Below are 21684 nucleotides of genomic sequence, written 5' to 3'. Positions count from 1 at the left end.
AGCTGGACTCTACTTGTAAATCTTTTTACACGTCACCAGTGCTTTTACACCCTTTATATATGGAGATCAGAACTATACACCACACTTGAAATGAGACCTATCTAGATCCTGTGCAAGTTTAAATTAACCCCAGTTCGTTTAAATTTTGTACCCCTAGAAATAAAGATGTTTTAATGGTTTGTCCACCTATACGCCTAGGTGATGGGCTAAAAGCTCTGGGTTCAATTCCCACCCCAGAACTTGATGGCTAAGGAAGGTATGTTCATAATATATTAAATAGATCCAACATCAACCTTCAAGTCCATCCAACACAAAACAGTAGCAAGTGATAAGCACAGGAGAGATTCCTAGTCGGTCATATAATGGAAGTAAACTAACATAGGAGCCTATCCATAACACCAGATTGCCACATGAATGATGTGAAATTGCATGTTACCACACTAAGATTCCAAGTGAACTGTAATGCATCATTTCTGTTGGCTCTTCTACTCCATACAACTTATTTTCTAAGGTATAAGTAATGTTTTCCTATAATGCAGCATTTCACATTTATCTACTCTAATGTTCGTTTGCCATTTTCACTGACCAGCCCACAAGTTTTCTTCTATCTTCTTGTATTATGTTACATTACTCTTCCTCAATGTTGACTGTACTCCCAAATTTGGAATTATCTGTATATTGTGCTCCTTGTTCTTAAGTCCATAATCACTTGGGTGAATTATGAATAACAGCAGTCCAATCTCTGATCCTTGTGGAACTTTGTTTTCTACCATCCATAACCAGAATAATTACCCTTTCCCTGTTCTTCAACTAAAAGTGATACCCCTTCAGCCATTTGCCCTGACCTTTGTCATGAGCCTACTTTGTGGCACCTCACCGAATACCTTATAAAAATCCAAATATGACACTTCCTGCATTAACCTTGTCTACTTTTCCATTACCTTTTCAAAGAAAATACTGTAAATACTTCATCGGTCAAGCAACTCCTATGGAGAAAAAAAGAGTTAATGTTTCATGTTGACAATCTTTCAGAATTGGGAAAAGTTAGAAATGTCATTGGGTTTAAGCATGTGAAAAGGGAAAGGGTAAAAAAGAACAAAAAAATGTGATAGTGTGGAAAACAGGACAGTAAATGACAGGAGTTATCTAACATAGAGATCAGAAGATCAGGGCTATACAATATGGAGATCAAAATTTAGTCCATTTTTTGAAAAACTATTTATTTTGTCTCGAGTTGCTCGTCTGTTGCATCATTTGGTGTTAATTCATGTACTGTCCTTCACTGATGTTCTCTGCCACCATCAATACTTTATTGGACCTTGTATGTTATTAAAAATGAACTAATCCTTCTTCTGTCTCCTCCTTCGTCCCATTGGATATGCACATCATTCGGACCTGGAATTTTAGCCTTAGTTTTGTTAGTCAATTATTTTTCCCATTCTATTCCCCTGTATTAATATTCATTTCATATCTATCTTTCTCTAGTAAAATGTCCATTTCACTATATTTAGTGAAAACTGAGTAAAATTACTCAGTACATTTCTCATGAGTTTATCTTTATCTTCCTTTACCAGCTATACATTTAATTTCCATTTCTTATGTTGTTATTAGGACATTTTTAATAACCTTTGCTTTCATATTTTTTCTTTGCTTCCTGTTTACTTTAAATGCTTTTCCAAGTCTGCTTTGGTATTCAGGCACTTGCCAGTTTTAGATTCAAAATTTCCCTTTTATCATCTGTGCTGCTCTATTAGTTTGCTTGTTTCCTTTTAGCTTTGTGTGAACTTTAAAATGATAATCAACAAAAATGTTCCATTTTGTTTTCAAACTTTTCTCTCAGTTTAGCTTTAGTCCATTCTCTTTTAAATCTACAGCCTTAATCCTCATATTGTAACATACTATACTAAGATCTTCTATTTACTAATTTTGGTTCCTGACTCACTACCCATTACATGAGCCAGCAGTGTTTATTGTTGGACTTTCAAAGAAAGGAGTTGTGCGTGCACTAAACTCAGTTCCCTTCTCTCTTGTCAGTTTACTTAGAAGCAGCTGAACTCTCCCATGATTATCACATCTAGTGATGATTGGAAAATGATCCTCAGAGCGTCTGCTATTTGCTCCCTTGTTTCCTTCAACAGCTTGAGATACAACTGAGCTGGTTCTGGTGATATATCCTCTTCTCACTATACGTATTGTATCTAATATTTTTCTGAATGTTTACATCATCCCTTCCCTTAGTGAAAACAGAGACAAAGAATTAATTGAAAACCCTGCCCCCAACTATTGAATCAACCAAGTTACCATGTACACCTCTTTTCCTTATTATTCTTTTGGCCTCAATGCATTGGTAGGACATTTTAGGATTTTTTAGTTAACATTTTTTGTATTCTCTTTTGCTTTCCTAATTTCCATTCTTACTGCATGCCAGTCCTTTCCTTACTTCTGGGCTTTCAAAGTATCGTTTTGTAACTGTCAAGTTTTCTTATCCTGCTTTAGCTTACTGTATACTTGTAGAATTTCACTTTTGAATTCCTCCCATTGATTTGGCACTCTTTTTCCTTTTAACTGTACCTGTCCCCTCCTGCCAGCTCATCTCTTAGCTTTGTAAAATTTGCCACCTAATTTAATTTTTCCTCCTGTTCTTTGTCCTTTTCCATAATACTAGATCTGACTATATTATGCTCAATAGTTCCAAAATGCTAGGTGGCTAGTTAACACTGCTGCCTCAGTGCCAGGGGCCTAGGTTTGATTTCAGCCTTGGGTGACTGTGTGGAGTTTGCATGGCTTTCCCCTGGCTGCTCTGCTTTCTTCCCACCATCCAAAGACTCTCCCTTAAGAGGAGCAATACCATCCAGTGAACAAAGGGGATTCTGTTTATTTGGCCTTGTGCTATTGATCACAACTTCAAAAAGGTTCTGCATGTCATATTTTGTTGACTCGTTTAAACGCTTTCCACATCCCTTGCACTTTAGCTGCTAGAATACAGGAACAACCCAAAAGGAAGCTCTTCATTTTCATTCCAGGAAGACATTATTTTCATTAAATTAGTCCACATGATGACTATGCTCAAGACTAGTGCAGCTAACTTTTAAAAAAATTTTGTTCTGAACCACAGCTCTTGCTACAATTACATGGACCCAAGACTAATGCACTAAGGTCTACTTTGGGGGTGAAATACTACATGAGAATTTCCATACATGTACATTTACTTCAATGCAAGGGGGTTAGGATCTGGTTTGTGGATATTTACCCCACAGTCCTGCCCTTTCAACACACTTCAGGAAGTGTGTTTATGTCATGCGCAGTTGGTCTCAGTACTGATTACTAGCCTTCTTCACATAGTCAAAGTTGCTAAACTTTACTGCAAAAGAGAACAGAAAAAAGCTTTAAAGATTATGTGACTGATTTTTTTTTTCCATACCAGAATTTAGAATAAACTTTAAAACAAAAGTATCCTATGTAAAATTTCCCTGTAAAGTTTCAAATGCTGAAATTGACCTTTGAAAGGTCAGTAAATATATTGCATCCAAAAAGCATTTTATAATTTCAAACTGAATGTGTATTGGGATGTATCTAGCATCTTTTCTTTGTTCAGCATATTTGCCTCAAATGATATCCAGCCATAATTATTGCAATTTTACAGTATGTGGCCATGTCAGTAAGCAGCTATTTGAATGGAATTAATGGGTTATGTTTACGTAGGCCCAACACACCTTGTGTAAAACCTACATGAGCTCAATGAACTTTTAACTACAAGAAAGCACTTTAAACAAGAATATTGACCCATAGTTTTCTCAGGATCTACTTAAAATCAGATTAAATTAACTTGGACTATAGCTGCATTTATACTTGGACAACATTTAGACATTGTGTCCACCTCTAATTGCATCATAAAAATGGCCAACAAAATTAAGTATACCTTTCTGAATGTTTAATACTCTACAGGTATTTCTGTTTCATTACTGCAAAGCTGAAATTTGGAATCTCAGGAATTCAATTTGAGAGCTGCGGTACTGGTCTTGGACACTGTCCATTGACATTACTTAGTTACACTGTCAGCTACAGACACAGGATTAGCAAAACCAATTATCATAGTTACCACATAGAATGCCCCTTTGGATTTATTATGGGTAACCAATCAAGTGCATTCCAGAACTGCTAAATTATTACAAACTTCAAAGCACAACCAATTTAGCAAAAGCATCAAGCTTAATAACAGATCATGTCAATGTTCTCTATTACGAAAATAACACAAATTTGAAGAGCAAAAGATAATTTATAAGCAATCAAGATTTTTGTGTTGCCTCTGCAAAGTCAGACATTTTACAATAGCATCATTTGAACAAACAAGTTTTATCATTCTCCCTTTAAATAACTATAATGTTTGACAAGATGGACCACACAAATCACCATTTAAAATGCTCTCAACCTACATTGAGATCTTCTGGCCATTTTATGCATCAGTATTGCTAAAATGGCTCAGCTACACGTATTTTTTATTACAGCTCAATGTTTTATAATTTTTAGGGGTGAGGAGTATGGATGTCCCAGTAGTTCATCTGGGAGAAGACACTGACTTGTACATAATACATTTACTGGAGAATATAATTAATCAGCAGCATGAAAAGGATGCTTGGTTGCAGATACCTGCATATTGGATGGGGGAGGTTATTAAATGAAACAATTCAAGCCATGGACTGCAAAAACATTCCCTGGTGCTTTTGTAATGTAACAGCTATGTTCAAACACTTCCTTGGCTATGTTGCTTTTCATTTAATATTGTGCATATGACCCATCATGTGATGCCAATTCAGAGGAAATAATTTAAGGCATGAAGTGGAATTACAGAGAAGTGATTGTTCAAGTGCTAGTTAAATTGGATAGAAAAACAAACTCCCAGAAAGATTGTAGAATATAGATCTGCATCTAACAGCATTGCTACATTTAAATCAATTTTGCAGGATTCTTGTTTCCACCATTTTAATACTAATGACACTGAACTAGGTACATTTGAAAATAACTGAATATGTGCCATGTAAGCTAGACATACAACAGAAACTGCAGTCTCAGACGATGGGCACAAAGGACTTTTTTAATTATATAAAAGTAAAGAGGTTGTATTCAATCCACTTCCATTTCCGTGCCCTGGTTTTCCACTGGCTTTTGCTGTTTGGTATTGTCTCCAGCTGCAGCATTAGATTCAGACTTTGGATCAGTTCCTTCCTTATTAAATGGTCCATTGGCTCTCTCTTTTTCAGGAAGTTGCTCCACTTTGGGCTTTGCTTGGTTAACGATTGGATCACAAATAGTCTCCAGTTCCTAGATAAATGGGTATATTGTGAATTTAAAAACTTCTCAAATACAGTTACTAGGACAGTTGCAATTAAGAGATTCTCATGCTGCTCACTAATGTTAATTTTCTGTACCCTGAAAATACCATTTATGAATTCCAACTTTTTTTTGAAGATTTTAAGAATTATGGTTCAAAATCATTGAGTAACACAACACCAGTGATCATTCAGCCCATTGTGCCTGTGCCAGCTATCCAAATCAGTTTTGACTGGAACCTGCAGAGTTCCCCATTGGAGGGCATATTCAATTATGTTTCACAAGTTCCCTCATTATTGTTTTCTTTTAGTCAATTACCTTAAAATTAGTTTCCTCTAATTAATGACCTTTCTTGCAATGCAAACAGTTTCACATTATTCTATCTAAATCTTTCATGAATTTGATAATTTCTATTAAATCCCCATTTAACCTTCTCTACTCAGTAACCCAAGCTTCACCACGAAAGAGGTATATGATAAAGTTAGGCTTGTAATATTTTTTCTTCATCTTAAAATTAGCCATCCTCCGCTGGAGTACTTTTCAAATTTGTTTGTTCCTTGTCTTTTTTTCAAAAGAACCAAACATAATGATCAATTTAAGTTCCCAGAACTAAATCCAGTGTTGCTTCCTTTCTCTTTTTGGGCTGGAAACATTCTGATCAATGAAATTCCTCTCCTTTTCCATAACTGTTATTTCCCCAATAATTGAGCCTCTCCCTTTTCACTACAGTTTTATCTCTGACATTTGCTCATTTCCTTCCAATAACTGGTGGCCTACAGTATACACCCAGCAATGTGAATTATTGCACTATAAATATACAAATGCCCTTCAAAAGTGCTGAAACTATATTTGATTATTACTGCCTCACTTCCAATCTCTATCTTTCCTAAATACTTTCCAAACAGAAATATTAAGATCCCAATCTTCATCTTGTTTTAGCCAGGTTTACAATACTGCCACCATATCAATGTGGGGCTTGAAAATTGCAGCTAAGAGACTGGATAGATTAGGACTGTTTTCCTTAGAACGTGAGGCTAAGGGGTGACCCAATCAGATGTATAAAAATTGAGGGACTGAGACAGGGTAAACAGAAAATATAGTTTCCCTGAGCTGAGGGGGTCAATTACCAGAGGGCCATAGATTTAACGCGATTGGTAGAAACATTAGCCAGGACAAGCGGAAAAGCGGGTAGAATTAGGGATCTTCTTGGGACGAGCGATCATTGTATGGTTGAGTTTTTGATGCAGATGGAGGATGAGAACGTAGGGTCCTCTGTTTGAGCAGAGGGGAGTACGATAGGATGAGAGAGGAATTGGCAAATGTAGATTGGGGGCACAGACTGGTCGGTAGGACTGCTGAGGAACAGTGGAAGATCTTTAAGGAGATCTTTTTCGGTGCTCAGCAGAAATATATTCCAATGGTAAAGAACGAACGTAGGAGAAGGGATAATCAGCCGTGGTTATCGATGGAAATGAAGGACAGTATTAAATTAAAAGCTGATGCGTTTAGAGTGGCTACAAGTAGTGGGCGAGTAGAAGATTGGGAGAAGTTTAAAAATCAACAAAGATTGACTAAGAAGTTGATAAAGAAAGGAAGGATAGACTATGAAGCTAAACTAGCACTAAATATAAAAAAAGGACAGTAAGAGTTTTTACAAATATATAAAGAGGAGGAGGCTGGCTAGAGTGAATGTTGGCCCCTTAGAGGATGATAGGGGGGGATTTAGTGGTGGGAGATGAGGAAATGGCTGAGGCCTTAAATAAGTTTTTTGCCTCGGTCTTCACGGAGGAGGACGCGAATAGTTTGTCGGATATTCAAGATAGAAGGATGGTAGGAGTTGAGGGCTTGAATGCGATTACTGTCACTAGAGAGGTAGTGCTTAATCGACTAGCGGGACTGATGGTGGACAAGTCCCCAGGACCGGACAGAATGCATCCCAGGGTTCTGAAGGACATGGCAGAGGTGATAGTAGATGCCTTAGTGATTATTTACCAAACTTTGCTGGATTCCGGGGAAGTGCCAGAAGATTGGAAAACGGCTAAATGTTACGCCGCTGTTTAAAAAAGCTAGCAGGCAAAAGGCAGGGAATTATAGGTGGGTTAGTTTAACGTCTGTTGTTGGAAAAATGCTGGAATCCGTCATCAAAGAAGAAATAGCGAGGCACCTAGAGAAGAATTGTTTGATAGAGCAGACGCAGCACGGATTTGTTAAGGGGAAGTCGTGTTTGACAAATTTATTGGAATTCTATGAGGATGTGACGAGTGCAGTGGACAGAGGGGAACTGGTGGATGTGGTGTTTCTCAATTTTCAGAAGGCGTTTGATAAGGTGCCGCACAAAAGGTTGCTTCAGGCAGTTAGGGGGCATGGAGTTGGGGGTAAGGTGTTAACGTGGATAGAGGATTGGCTGTCTAATAGGAGGCAGAGAGTTGGTATCAATGAGTGCTATTCTGATTGGCAGTTGGTAATTAATGGAGTGCTGCAGAGATCGGTGCTGGGGCCTCAGCTATTTACCATTTATATAGATGATCTGGAGGAGGGGGCTGAGTGTAGGGTGTCGAAATTTGCTGATGACACAAAGATCAGTGGAAAAGCAAATTGTGCGGAAAGTCTGCAGAGGGATCTGGATAGGCTGAGCGAGTGGGCGAGGACTTGGCAGATGGAGTACAACGTTAGCAAGTGTGAGGTTATCCACTTTGGCAGGAATAATAGTAGGAGGGATTACTATTTAAAGGGCGAAAAGCTGCAGCATGCTATGGTGCAGAGGGACCTGGGGGTCCTTGTGCATGAGTCGCAAAAACCCAGTCTGCAGGTGCAGCAGGTGATCGAGGCGGCGAACGGGATAGAATATAAAAGCAGGGAGGTCTTGCTGCAACTGTACGGGGCACTGGTGAGGCCGCACTTACGCAAGGATATTTTGGCCTTGGAGGGAGTGCAGAGGAGGTTCACTAGGCTGATACCGGAGATGAGGGGATTGGACTATGAAGAGAGACTAAATAGACTGGGTCTGTACTCGTTGGAGTTTAGAAGGATGAGATGGGATCTTATAGAGACGTATAAGATAATGAAGGGGATGGTTAGGGTGGAGGTAGAGAGATTCTTCCCGCTCAGAAAGGATAGCAGGACTAGAGAGCACAGCCTCAAGATAGTGGGGGGGGGTGGGGAAGCAGTTTAGAACGGAGGAGGAACTTCTTCACTCAAAGGGTGGTGAATCTCTGGAATTCTCTGCCCGTTGAAGTGGTGGAGGCTATCTCGCTAAATATATTTAAGTCACGGGTAGATAGGTTGTTGGTCGGCAAGGGAATTAAGGGTTATGGCGAGAAAGCAGGAAAGTGGAACTGAGCCACTTCAGATCAGCCATGATCTTATTGAATGGCGGGGCAGGCTTGAAGGGCTAGATGGCCTACTCCTGCTTCTACTGCTTATGTTCTATGTTCATGTTCTTCTTCACCCAGAGATAGTGCGCATAAGAGGCTGAAACGTTCAACTTATTTAAAGAGGCACTTGGATCTGCACCAAAAGTGCTGTAGCCTGCAAAACAACAGACCAGATGCTGGGAAGTGGAATTAAAACGTGCAACCGGTTTCTTTTTTGTCTGGCACTGCCATAATGTATAGAATGGCCTCTTTCTGCATTGTAACTTCTCTACGGTTTTATAGATGTAGTAATTTGTGCCTGCAGCTGATCAACCACATTTATCACTTAAACAAATCATCAATCACTTCTTTGGTAACTCTGCTCTTCTAAAGTAAAACTTGCTAATACTTCAGATTTCACATAGTTTTAAAACAACTTTGATTAGAATCAAAAGTAGATTTCTTTCTGCTTACCTTGAGCTTATTCTTTATCTCAGCTGCCTTCACAACAGGGTCCTGGAATGGCATCTGCTTGTTTTGTGCAATCATTCTACTGTTCATCCAATCCATTGCACCACTGACATTCTTTTCCACTTTTGCCATCTCTGCTGCATCAATATGCTCATAATTTTCATCCTAAATACAAAAATTTTAGTTGTGCCTGAGAAAATCAGTTTCAGGATGTTGGAATTACAGTCCACTCAAATTACTTCAACTATTATATACCATTTCAAATTATTAGATAACTCAATGTTCCATGTCAATCTGATAGCTCCCAGATTCCAGAGCAAGCTAATACATTTGTTGATTTTTTTGTTTGGCTTTTTTTTTCTCCATCCTTTCTTGGCTGGAAGACCTTGAATTTTTTAATGGGTGTTATTTTCCTCTCGTACCTTGACTTATGAAAAGCATCCAGTTATCACTGGAGAATGTTGCTATACACAACTGTTTGGGATCACTTATTGTATTAATTTTCTATCAGTATATTTTGTTTACACAGGTAGATGACCTTAAATTTGACTACCTGGAATACGATGGCAGTCACATCTCTGCCCCTGCCCCATGCTCCAGTGAACCCTGATGTCACATGATCCAGCTCAAAAGTTCAAGAAGTTGCAGAATTTTTTTCTTTCATGGGATGTCAGCATTGCTGGAACGACCATCATTTGTTGTCAATTTTAATTGCCCTTGAACTGAGTGATTTGCTATGCCATTTCAGAAGGCAGTTAAAATTCAATCACATTTGAATGGATAAGGATGGCAATTTTCCTTTCCTAAAGTACATTAGTGGACCAGCTGGTTTTTGCAACAATTGATGATAATTTCATGGTCATCCTTATGAAGACTAGCTTTACATTCCAGATTTCTTAACCAAATTCAAATTCTACTAGCTGCAGCAGCCTCCCCCCAACCCCCCAAAATTGGCATGTTCTAAAATCCGCTATGGACTTCAGCCCAAGATTGCCAGGTTTGTGATTATCTACATATTGAGTGATGCTTGATGCTCCCCTAATATTGCTTACTTTAATAATGTTCACCTTTCTGCAGAGACTTTGAAAAAAAATTCACATGATGTGAATGTGAATACATGTATGGAGGCCAGCATTTGTGGTCTATTCCTAATTTCCAGAGGCGATGATGGTGAGTCACCTTCATGAACTGCTGTGGTCTGTATTGTGAAGGTATGCCTAGTGCTGTTTGAGAGACAGTTCCAGGATTCTGATAGTGGGAAAATGGAGGAATATTAGACAGATCAGACTAATGTGTAATTTGGAGTTGCTGGCACACTCATGCTCCAGCTGCTCATCCTTGTAAGTGGCAGAGATCAAGGGTATGGGAAGTTCTGGCAAAGAAAGCTTACCAAGCTGCTGTTAAACATGTTGCAAATACTAAACACTGTAGCCATGGGGCCAAGATGGCAGCAGAACGATTGCTTAAGGGCAAATGGCATCCAGGCTGTTTGACCTGAAAGGAGTCATTATTTGATTGATGTAGCTGCCACATTCAAGCACTGACTTGCATCTTGTAAACAGCAGAAAGGCTTTGGGAGTCTGAGGGCAAGTTACTTTCAACAAAATACCAAGTCTCTGATTGCTGATGATCTCCTGTGCTATGTCCAGTTAAGGAAGTTTGTTCAATGATGGCCCCTAGGATGTTGATTGTGGGGGATTATGCCACTGAATGTTGAGGTGGGTAGGCTGCTTTTTGAAAGTCATGTGAATATTACTTGTCACTCATCAGTTGCCCAAGGTTGCTGCAGAATAGTGAATGGAACTGTATCGGGTCAGAAATGAAGATTTTGACTGGTTAGTGTAAAGTCTTGGGTTCAGAACATTTGTTTGAGGAACATTTATAGCAACAACCCATGTCTGAGATAATTGTGTTCCAATAACTGCAGCCATCTTCTTCTGTGTTAAGTATGACCAGTAGTGAGCTTTACCCTAATTTTCATGGACTCTGATTGTACTAGGGCTCCTTGATTCCACACTTGGTCAGATGTTGCCTTGTGTCAAGAGCAGTCACACCTCATCTCACCTGTACACCACAGTTTTTTTGATCAAGAAGTCTGAAGCCAAGTCGGCTTGCAAATCCCAACCTGAACATTCTGAACTGATGTCAATTTGCGATTCAATATGATAGCAGTAATAACAGCCTCTGCCGTTACTTTGATGGAGAGTAGGCCAATGGGACAGTAATTGGCCAGACTGGATTTGACTTGCTTTTCGTGGAGTGGGTAACATGGAGCTACATCTTCACATGGAGAATGTAGTATTGTCTCCAACCAATATATTGCCATGGATAAATGCATTTTGGACAGATAGATTCGAGAAGACTAGGTCAGGTAGGCTTTTCTCACTGCATGCATCACCATCAGAATTTGACCAGTTCAGTCAGTAGTGATACAACCTGACGACTCCCATGGTGGGCATTTAAGTCCCTATGCAGACTACATTCTGTACCCTAACTGTTTCTTCCAAGTAGTATTTCAAATGAAAGAATGTGGATTAATCATGTGTTGGAAGGGCAGTAAGTGGTAATTTGTAGGTTTTCTTGCTCATGTTTAATCTGATACTATAAGACTTCATCAGGTATGGATTCAAAGTTGAGCATGCGCATTGCCTCTCCTTCCCAAATGCTTACCACTGTGCCACCACTTCTGGTGGATCTGTCCCTCTAGAGAGATTGTGGGCAGGGGGCAGGAGCAGGCTGGCAGAAGTGCTGAAAGGTACAACTACCTGCTTGACTAGTCTCTGGGAGAAGCAGCTCTTCCAATTTTGCTCCAAATTCCAAGGTGTCAGTGGGAGGAGTTTGCAGCGTTGATTAGATTGTTGATTAGACTTGGTAATGTCCACATCTGATGCTTAGGCCAATGCCATGTGGTCCATCCATCTAGTTTTACTCTTTTATACTAAACCACTACAAAAAAGGTGTACACAGCTGATTGTCTCAACTGCCTTCTGAAATGGCCTAGCAAGCCAATGATTTTGCTGAGTGTCTAAAATCACACACAGGCAAGACTGGGTAAGATCAGGAGATTACATTTCATTTGATATTAGTGGAATAGTGTTTTTAGGAAAATATGGTAGTTATGTGGTCATCATTTCTGATTCTGATATTTTAATCTAGGTTTATTTCTTAACTGATTTGGGAATTGCTCATTGTCTCTGAACAATTAGACCAGGCCTCAGAATTACTGGTCCAATAAAGCCGCAATGCTACCAGACCTAGTATTTTTTAGTAAAAGTGGATTCATAAAATGCACTTTTTGTCCAAAGAACAAAAACAGCCCGGGAAACAGGCCCTCCGGCCCAATGAGCCCGTGCCGCCGTTTTAACATTACCCGTTCCTCCCTCCACCCATGACCCTTACAAGAACATAAGAAATAGGAGCAGGAGTAGGCCATCCAGCCCTTCGAGCCTGCCCCGCCATTCAATAAGATCATGGCTCATCTGTTGTGGCTCAGTTCCACATTCCCGCCCTCTCCCCATAACCCTTAATCCCCTCGCTTATCAAAAACCCATCAACCCGCGTCTTAAAAATATTTAGCGAGGCAGCCTCCACCACCTCAACGGGCAGAGAATTCCAGAGATTCACCACCCTTTGAGTGAAGAAGTTCCTCCTCAACTCCGTTCTAAACCGCCCCCCCCCCCCCCCCCCCCCCCCTTTATCTTGAGGCTGTGCCCCCTAGTCCTACTGTCCTTTCTGAGCTGGAAGAGCCTCTCCACCTCTATCCTATCCATCCCATTCATCATTTTATACGTCTCAATGAGATCTCCCCTCATTCTTCTAAACTCTAACGAGTACAAGCCTAGTTTATTCAGCCTTTCCTCATAGCTCAACCCCCTCAACTCCGGTATCAGTCTAGTAAACCTCCTCTGCACTCCCTCCAAGGCCAAAATATCCTTGCGTAAGTACGGTGACCAAAACTGCACACAGTACTCCAGCTGCGGTCTCACCAATACCCTATACAGCCACAGCAAGACCTCTCTACTTTTATATTCTATTGTTTTATGGCAATCCACATTGAGGGAAACTAATTTAGGGACAATTTATTACTTCCAATCAGCCTAATAGCACATCTTTGGGGTGTGAGGAGGAAACCGGAGCACCCGGAGAAAACCCACGCAAGCACGGGGAGAATGCGCAAGCTCCCACAGACACTGGCCCAAATCCATGTGTCTGCACAGCAAAAAGTGATAGTCACTGAGCTGTTGTGTTGCCCAGCATCTGGTCCAGTTTAACTGCACACTAACGACATGAAGCACTAGGCCACTCTCGAACATTCAAGAGCAGCCCAAGTACGACCCATCGCGTGTATGCCCCTCGTTGGGCAACAAGGCGGACCGACTTAAAACCTGTGAATTAAAAGAGAAAAACTATTATCATCATACCACATCCTTTTACATTACCAGGGACGTCCCAATGCTAATGAACCTTATTTAAAATGATCTCCTATATCCTCCCATCTCCAACCCACTCATGTGCCTGTCTAAGTTACTCTTAAACAACTCCAGCGTGCCTGCCTCCACCACCTTACTTGGCAGAGCATTCCATACCCCCACAACCCTGCATGTGAAAAACCTCCCTCTAATATCCGTGTTATACCTCTCCCCCCTCACCTTAAGCCCATAGCCTCTCGTACTAACATAGGAAGTAGCTTACCTCTGTTTATCTATACCGTTCATAATCTTATATACCTTTATTAGATCCCCCCTCAGTCACCATCTTTCAAGGGAAAACAGCCCCAATTTGCTCAATCTTTCCTCATAACCTAGTCCTTCCACACCAGGCAACATCCTGGCAAACCTCCTCTGCATCCTCTCCAGAGTCTAGTCGGCTAGACTCGACAAGGAAAGTTAATCTTCTGCCTCCGCCCATCAAGTCATCCAAGAAATTTTGAACTTCTGAATATTTAAATATGCGGTGTGAAACATGCCAGGCAAAAAGTAATATTTACTTCCTACTGCCTAATTTTAAAATAAAAATGGAGTGGCACATTTAGGAAAAAATATCACTTTAGAAAATATGGTCCATACCTTATTTTTATATGCTTCTACAGTCTTCATGAAAAGCTGGATTTTTTTACCCAGCTCATCAAATGCTTTTGGTCTCTCCTCATGCTCCTTGTATCGGTTCTTAACTGGTTGCCCAATTGTCTATGGAAAAGGAATCCAGCTTTTACTCTGTGGCCACATGGATCACACTACACCCCATCCAGCTCCACTGGGCCAGTCACATAAATGATATCAACTTAAAAATCCTTGCCTTCTTTTGATCCGTATATGGTTTCACACCATCTTACCTTGTTTACAAAATCTTCAAGTTACAATATAGCAAATTCTATAGCTCTTCTTCAGTGTCAAGATCATTTACTTGTGTTTCACTAAATCAATCCATGCTAGCTAGGTCTGACTGAAACCAACATGCTCTCTTTTAAATAGAAAGGGAAGTTAGCATTAGATTTTCAAAAGATCTATGCAGAATAGTTACAGTACAATAAATCTTCACATGTAATTAAGAGTTCTCCAAATTAATAAACTATATTGAATGAGTGGTTAAGGATACAAATGTAATTGCCAAAGAAGTAGTGCCTTTTTGAACTGAATGAGATCATGAATAGTGTGGTCAGTGTTAAAAATGCACCTTTCTTCTAACTTGAAAGAAAGTCTTGTATTACACATACATTTCCATTTCTAAACTTAAGACAAAGTGAAAATTGGCTACTATTGGCAATGCTCCAGAACAGGCCACATCAATTGTCACTGGTGAGATGGGCACTTGACAAAATGATCAATATCAGAGTACTACTGCAATTTGCTTTAAGAATGCCTCAGATTTTGGATCACCATTAATGCTGATCTCTATATAATTACCAATCCATAAAATTAGACACATGTGAGTTAGTTTATTCAGTCAAGAACCAGTGCAAACACCTTACAAGTAATTATCAGAATTACTCTGGTTGGAGGGACAGGAGCTGTACCTTTAGGTCATTCAGTTTATCAAGATATACTTGTTTAGGCTGGTCCTCTCCATCTTCATACAACCAGTTTTCTGTTTCTTCCAGTAACAGTATGAACTTCTTTTTGTCCTGCAAGGCAAAGATTCGTACAATTTCATGACACTCTGTCTTTTGTGCACTTGTTCAGGAAAATGATCACCCACCCCCTTCCAAAAGTGCACATGTTGAAGCAATATTTCTGCAACAGTGATAATGAAATATAACTATGGCCTAATGGGGGAAAGCTTTTAACATTTCCTAGAGATGCCATTACATATTGATAAACTTTAGTTCAAAATTCTTGAACAGCATGCTCCGAAGTCTAAATATACACACAACTGCATTCTAATCAGTACTGCTGCCCCTACGGCAATAGCAAGAAATTGGAAATTAATATTGATTCATTAAAGCGCTCTCAGCATAGTGGTCAACATTTATCCCTCAACCAGCACCAAATACTGATGATCTGGTCATGTATTATTTCATTGCTATTTGTAAAAACTTGTTGTGCACTGCAAGATGACTATATTTCAGAAGTTGAGGTTGGGAAGGTGTTAGAAAATGCAACTTCTTTCTTTCATTCACCACTTTAGATAATGACCAGGCACTTACATTCCAAACAAATGCTAGATTAGACATATGGAATACTGGTAGCATTAACCATAACATCCTCATATCTACTCAGATCCAGCATGGCATTCACTGCACTTTAAAAAAATTGCAAGAGGAAAATATCAAAATAATTTTAAAGACCGGGGCAGGGTGGGGAGCGAATGTTGTTTTAATGCTAAATTTAAAAAATATAGGATTCATGCTTGATATTTTACACTTCATCTTATTCCAAACTCATTCCTGTATTCAAATAGGTAGAATATCTTTACTCACCATAGAATCAATACAGTGCAGGAGGCGGCCATTCAGCCCATCCGTCTGCACCAACTCTCAAAGAGCATCCCCGTAAGCTGGTTTATTTACCGTGGTTAATCCACATAACCTGCACATCTTTGGATGCTACAGGGCAATTTACAAACGGCCAATCCATTTAACTTCCACATCTTTGGACTGTGGGAGGAAACCCACGCAGGCATGGAGAGAATATCCATTTCCACACAGACAACCAAGGCCAGAACTGAACCTGGGTCCTTGGCGCTGAGAGAGAGAGAGAGAGAGAGAGAGAGAGGGAGAGAGAGAGCGAGAGCACAGTGCTAACCACTGCCACCCTAGTGCCTGCCTCTTACACACTGAAAATCTTTATTGATCAATTCTTTATTTTTGAACTATTCCTCATATCCCTATTGCTCAGTGATTTTATCAAGTAGAAAGCTTTAGAATAGGAAACCTGACTTACTACCGAATCAGTACCCAGTTAGAAGATTTGGGTGGGTCAAGAAGTCTCACAACACCAGGTTAAAGTCCAATAGGTTTATTTGATGGCAAAAGCCACTAGCTTGGAGTGCCGCCCTTTGGTCAGATGAGCGGGAGTTCTATTCACAAACAGGGCACATAAAGAGACAAACTCAATTTACAAAGTAATGATCAGAATGCAAGCCTTTACAGGTAATCAACTCCTAAAGGTACAGACAATATGAGTGGAGAGGGCGTTATGCACAGGTTAAAGAGATGTGTATCGTCTCCAGACAGGACAGTTAGTGAGATTTCGCAAGTCCAGGCAAGCTGTGGGAGTCACAGATAGTGTGACATGACTCGGTTGCATTCTTGGACACATGCATCTCCATTAAGGGCAGTCACCTCAGCACTTCACTGTGCCTCAAGCCCACAGATAACCTCATGATGCTCTATTTCTCCAGCTTCCATCCCAAACACATTAAAGAAGCCACCCCCCATGGACAAGCCCTCCATTTACACAGGATCTGCTCAGATGAAGATGATCGCAACAGACGCCTCCAGACGCTGAAAGATGCCCTCAGAAGGAACAGGATATGGCGCTCAACTCATCGATCGACAGTTCTGATGCACCACAGCGAAAAACTGCACTGATCACCTCAGAAGACAAACACGGGACACGGTGGACATAGTACCCTTCGTCGTCCAGTACTTCCCCGGAGTGGAGAAGTGACATCTTTTCTGGAGACTTCAACATGTCATTGAAGACAAACATCTCACCAAGGCCATCCCCACACCTGCACTTCTTGCCTTCAAACAACTGCACAACCTCAAATAGACCACTGTCCGCAGCAAACTACCCAGCCTTCAGGAGAAGTGACCACGACACCACACAAACCTGCCTCAGTAACCTCAGCAAGACATGCCGAATCTTCGACATGGATGCCATCACCTCACATCAGAACACGGTGCATGCTCTTGCAACTCGGCCAACGTTATCTACCTGATATGCTGCAGAAAAGGATGTCCCGAAGCATGGTACATTAGGGAGACCATGCAGATGCTACAACAACAGATGAATGAACACTTCTCAACAATCACTAGGCAAGACTGTTCTCTTCCTGTTGGGGAACACTTCAGTGGTCACGGGAATTTGGCCTCTGATCTTCAGGTAAGTGTTCTCCAAGACAGCCTTCACAACATACGACAGCACAGAGTCACTGAGCAGAGACTGATAGCCAAGTTCCGTACATGAGGATGGCCTCAACCGGGATCCTGGGTTCATGTCACATTATCTGTAACCCCTACGACTTGCCTGGACTTGCAAAATCTCACTAACTGTCCTGTCTGGAGACAATACACATCTCTTTAACTTATGCTTAATGCTCGCTCCACTCAGTGTCTGTACCTTTAAAATTTGATTACCTGTAAAGGCTCGCATTCCAATCATTACTTTGTAAATTGAGTTTGTGTCTTTATATGCCCTGTTTGTGAATAGAACTCTCACCTGACGGAGGGGCAGCGCTCTGAAAACTAGTGGCTTTTGCTACCAAATAAACCTGTTGGACTAATTTCTTACTGTGTTTACCCCAGTCCAATGCTGGCATCTCCACATTGCAGATAATGATTAAACAGGAAGTGAGCCACCTTTTTACCATCCCAGCTAATCAATGCTACGTGTGGAAGTCAGTTATGGAAGGACGAAATTAACTTGACACAGATACCTCTTGCATCACAAGAATGACTACTTGAATGAGAAACAGAAAGATGCTGTTATTTTTGGGAAACTCCTGAGGAAGTAATGCCTCTCTCTTGGAAGCCCAGAAACGCCAGAAAAGAAAAGAAATCCAACGCCTCTATGCACTATTTTAATCCTGTCTTTTGTTTTAGGTCATCACCTATCACACTGCAGAGAAAAAGGCAAACCATTCCCAGATATCTGCTAGATTTTGTTGGCAGCAACTTGAATGTATGCATGTTGAATTGGCGACTATTTGTCAGCTCATTCTCTGATCAAGATCAGTATTGTGGCTCTTTGTAAAGCAACATAAACCAATTCTTGCCACTCTGGTGCATTAATGCTGCACATTAACTTACTGACTATTGGAATAAACTACTTACTGCCTCACTGATGAATTTTTCATAAGTTCCGCACAGCTGGTCTCTGATCTCATACACATATTCTTCTACAGCATTTTTGGCATCATTTCTCTCTTTTTCCAACTTGTCCTGCATAATCATTTTCCCCTGGGAAATAAAACATTAGGATTCATACTATTATTCAAATTAGTATCAAAAAGCATGTCCTGTATAAAAATATTCTGTGAAATGTCAAGTGGAAGTGTGTGTTTACATTAGGCAATACTGAAAGAAAATCAGCTTCCTCCACCAAACCACTCCCCCAAATATATGTGCCTGCTTTGTGTTGAGGCCAGTGATACTGAGTCAAGAGTGAAACTGTTAAGATTGTCATAAAACCTAAATTAGTTCAAGATTTCCTTTATAGAAGTAAAGTTGTTATTCTTACTCATTTGGCCTATGTGTGACTCCAAGTCCACACTGAAATGGTTGCCACATATCCATCTTCTGAACTGGCCCAACAAACTCAATTTAATCCAATCTTTAATTCAAGATAACATTACACCAGCCTTTCAGAGCAACTGGAGATGAAAATTAAGAAATGGTCTTTCGACAGCTAGAGAATAAATTAAAAACAGTATCCACATGCTAAGTCATAAAAAGGATTATACAGGAATCTGGATAATCCATTTCTTAATTATGGTGAAACACCCAAGGGCTCATACCTCATTTTCAACATAACTGTGGAGAAGGTCCTGACCAAGCTGCTGGGGCAGATCACTTTGAATCACCAAATCCACACACTTCACTTTTATCTTGGGTTTTGTATTATCTTCTTTATTTTCTGCAGCAGAATCATTCTGTAGAAAATTAAAGTTATGAAATACAAGTCATAAACTGAAGCTTTTTTGGCAATATATATGGTTTTACCAACTTTCAGTATCAATGCTCAATACCTGAGAAACATCATTCTGCTCTTCAGCTTGGTCTTTTTGCTGCAAATGTGTTTCCTCTTGATCAACTTGCATATTACCCTTAAAAATGTGAAATAGGCATCAATTTGAATTTTTCAAAATATGGCAAAACACGAAGTAACACATACACACACACACACACACACCTGTACCAATATTTCAATGGTCTTGAGTACACTGGTAAAAAAGGTCCCTTCAGTGAAGGGGCAAGCTTTTCATTATTGTAAGCTAGTAGAAATAAACAGAATTTGAAACAAAACCTAACATGAACTATTCTACCCAAATATTAACCTTGCGGCAAGGACAAGGAAGAAACAGCACACATTATGATCCTCTGGAATTTTTAATTTGCATTATACCAACTAAAATTTTACAACTGTTCTGCAAATGGTTTATTACATGCACCATGTCTTAGTTTCATGTTGTGAAACAAATACAAAAAGGGGGCTATTAGAACTGTTACTGACCTTTTGTGCTGTTCAAATTTTGATGGGTTAAATTTTCTTGTTAGTAACAAAGATTGTATGCAAAATGAGCACAGATAGTTTAATGTAAATTATCTGCTCATGATCCTTGCGTTACTTTCAATTTGTGTACTAAAAAAGCAATTGTAATCAGACCACACAATTGTGAGGATCTTATTTTAGAAATTGGAAAGTAAGAAATGAAAAGGAAATACTTCTATTCTCCAGTATCTAATCTCTTCAACAGCTTCAAATGTTTTACTTCAGATTTTACAAATTTTCATCATTGTGAAACCTGCAATGTGCTTCCTTTAGTTAATAACTGGTTTTAAGATCCCAAAACAGAAAAAAGCCTTGAATCTAAATAAATCAATGTAAAGGCATGATGATATCAGCTAGCAAATTATACACAGATGGGATGCTGAATCTGCATATTCAGAATGTCAACGATTACACTACTTTATACTGTTAAAACAGCAAAAAACATGTGCTAATAACTTCAACTTAAAGCTTGATTGTACCACATGGAAGTTAAAACAAAGGACATCTGATCATGTGGCAGATGCCAACTTTGCACACAAAGGCAACTGAACTATTAAAAAGTTCAACAAGAAAGTGTTCTTTTGAAAAGTAAGTGACTTTAAAAGTAAGTTGAGATCTTCTCCAAACAAAACAGTAATTTCTAGATCTCAGTATAATTATTGGTTTCAGGAAACAGCACGATATGATACAAGTTAAACTTCTGATACTATTGGTCAAATGGAGTTATCCATTTCTGATTTTCAAGGCACTTCTTCACACCCTCCAAATTATCTACTTCAGCTAAGATCATATGATTCTCAATTATATCATTTTTTAATATTAGATAGAATATTTCAGGATGCTAGATAAGTATTTGATAAATCTCAATTGTTTTCTCTGCCTCAAGTGGAATAGCTGGCTCCTTAATTCTCTAAATGTATAAATTGCCAATAAGTCTGAAATAACTAGCTATAAATTCAAAGGAAAAATGGCATCTCCTGCTTAGCAACTACTGGGTCATCTTTATTTAAATCTTCCAGTAACTTTTTTACAAAATCATGATGTAATTAGAAATGAATTAGTTGCATCACCTGAATGAATTTGCTTTCATGAAACATCCTTCACAAATTCAGAACATGCTGAGTGTTTTCAAGTGTAGCTATGCTAGAAGGTATTCAATAAGGTTCTACACAAGATTTAAGAAAAAAGGAAACACAAATGGAGCCAACCTGCTGGCAAGAATAAATAATTGGAAGTAGAGAACGGAGTAAAAATACTCGGCATGTACTGAAATGAAGATGCCTCTTCAGTATCTTGTTTTTTGTAAATAGAAAATGAAATAAACAGCTGTATATTGCTGATAACAGCAACTAATGCAGGTGGGAACATAAACTTACAACTGACGTTGATCAATTTAAGATTTAAGGATGTGAAGGCATTAAGTAATGGATGCAGAAAAGATTCACTATAATGGTTCCAGGGACAAGAAATTTCACATAAGAATATAGAATGGAGAAGTTAGGACTGTTTGTCTTTTGAGTAAAAAAAGAAAGACTTAGAGGCATTTAAAATCCTGTGGAATCTGGACATAGGAGAAAGGGAGAAACTATTCACATTCA

At 39.5% G+C, this 21684-nt stretch overlaps 1 protein-coding gene across 1 annotated transcript in view; it reads right to left on the bottom strand.

Moving 5' to 3' along the window:
* Nucleotides 1-4256: 4256 nt before the first annotated feature.
* The window catches only part of hspa4l (heat shock protein 4 like), a 75920-nt gene continuing 58492 nt past the window's right edge, over nt 4257-21684 (bottom strand). The window contains exons 13-19 of the mRNA XM_080193772.1: nt 19563-19640; nt 19332-19466; nt 18649-18774; nt 15166-15273; nt 14219-14338; nt 9156-9317; nt 4257-5319 (exon numbers count right to left, since the gene is read on the bottom strand). Of these exons, the coding sequence (XP_080049898.1) occupies nt 5122-5319; nt 9156-9317; nt 14219-14338; nt 15166-15273; nt 18649-18774; nt 19332-19466; nt 19563-19640 (927 nt within the window). The 3' untranslated portion in view covers nt 4257-5121. The remainder of the gene's footprint in view (nt 5320-9155; nt 9318-14218; nt 14339-15165; nt 15274-18648; nt 18775-19331; nt 19467-19562; nt 19641-21684) is intronic.

The sequence above is a fragment of the Carcharhinus amblyrhynchos genome, chromosome 1, assembly GCF_965287045.1.
Source record: "Carcharhinus amblyrhynchos chromosome 1, sCarAmb.v2.hapA, whole genome shotgun sequence".
Taxonomy (NCBI): domain Eukaryota; kingdom Metazoa; phylum Chordata; class Chondrichthyes; order Carcharhiniformes; family Carcharhinidae; genus Carcharhinus; species Carcharhinus amblyrhynchos.
The sequence above is the reverse complement of the archived record's forward strand: the minus strand, read 5'-3'. Positions and strand labels throughout refer to the sequence as shown.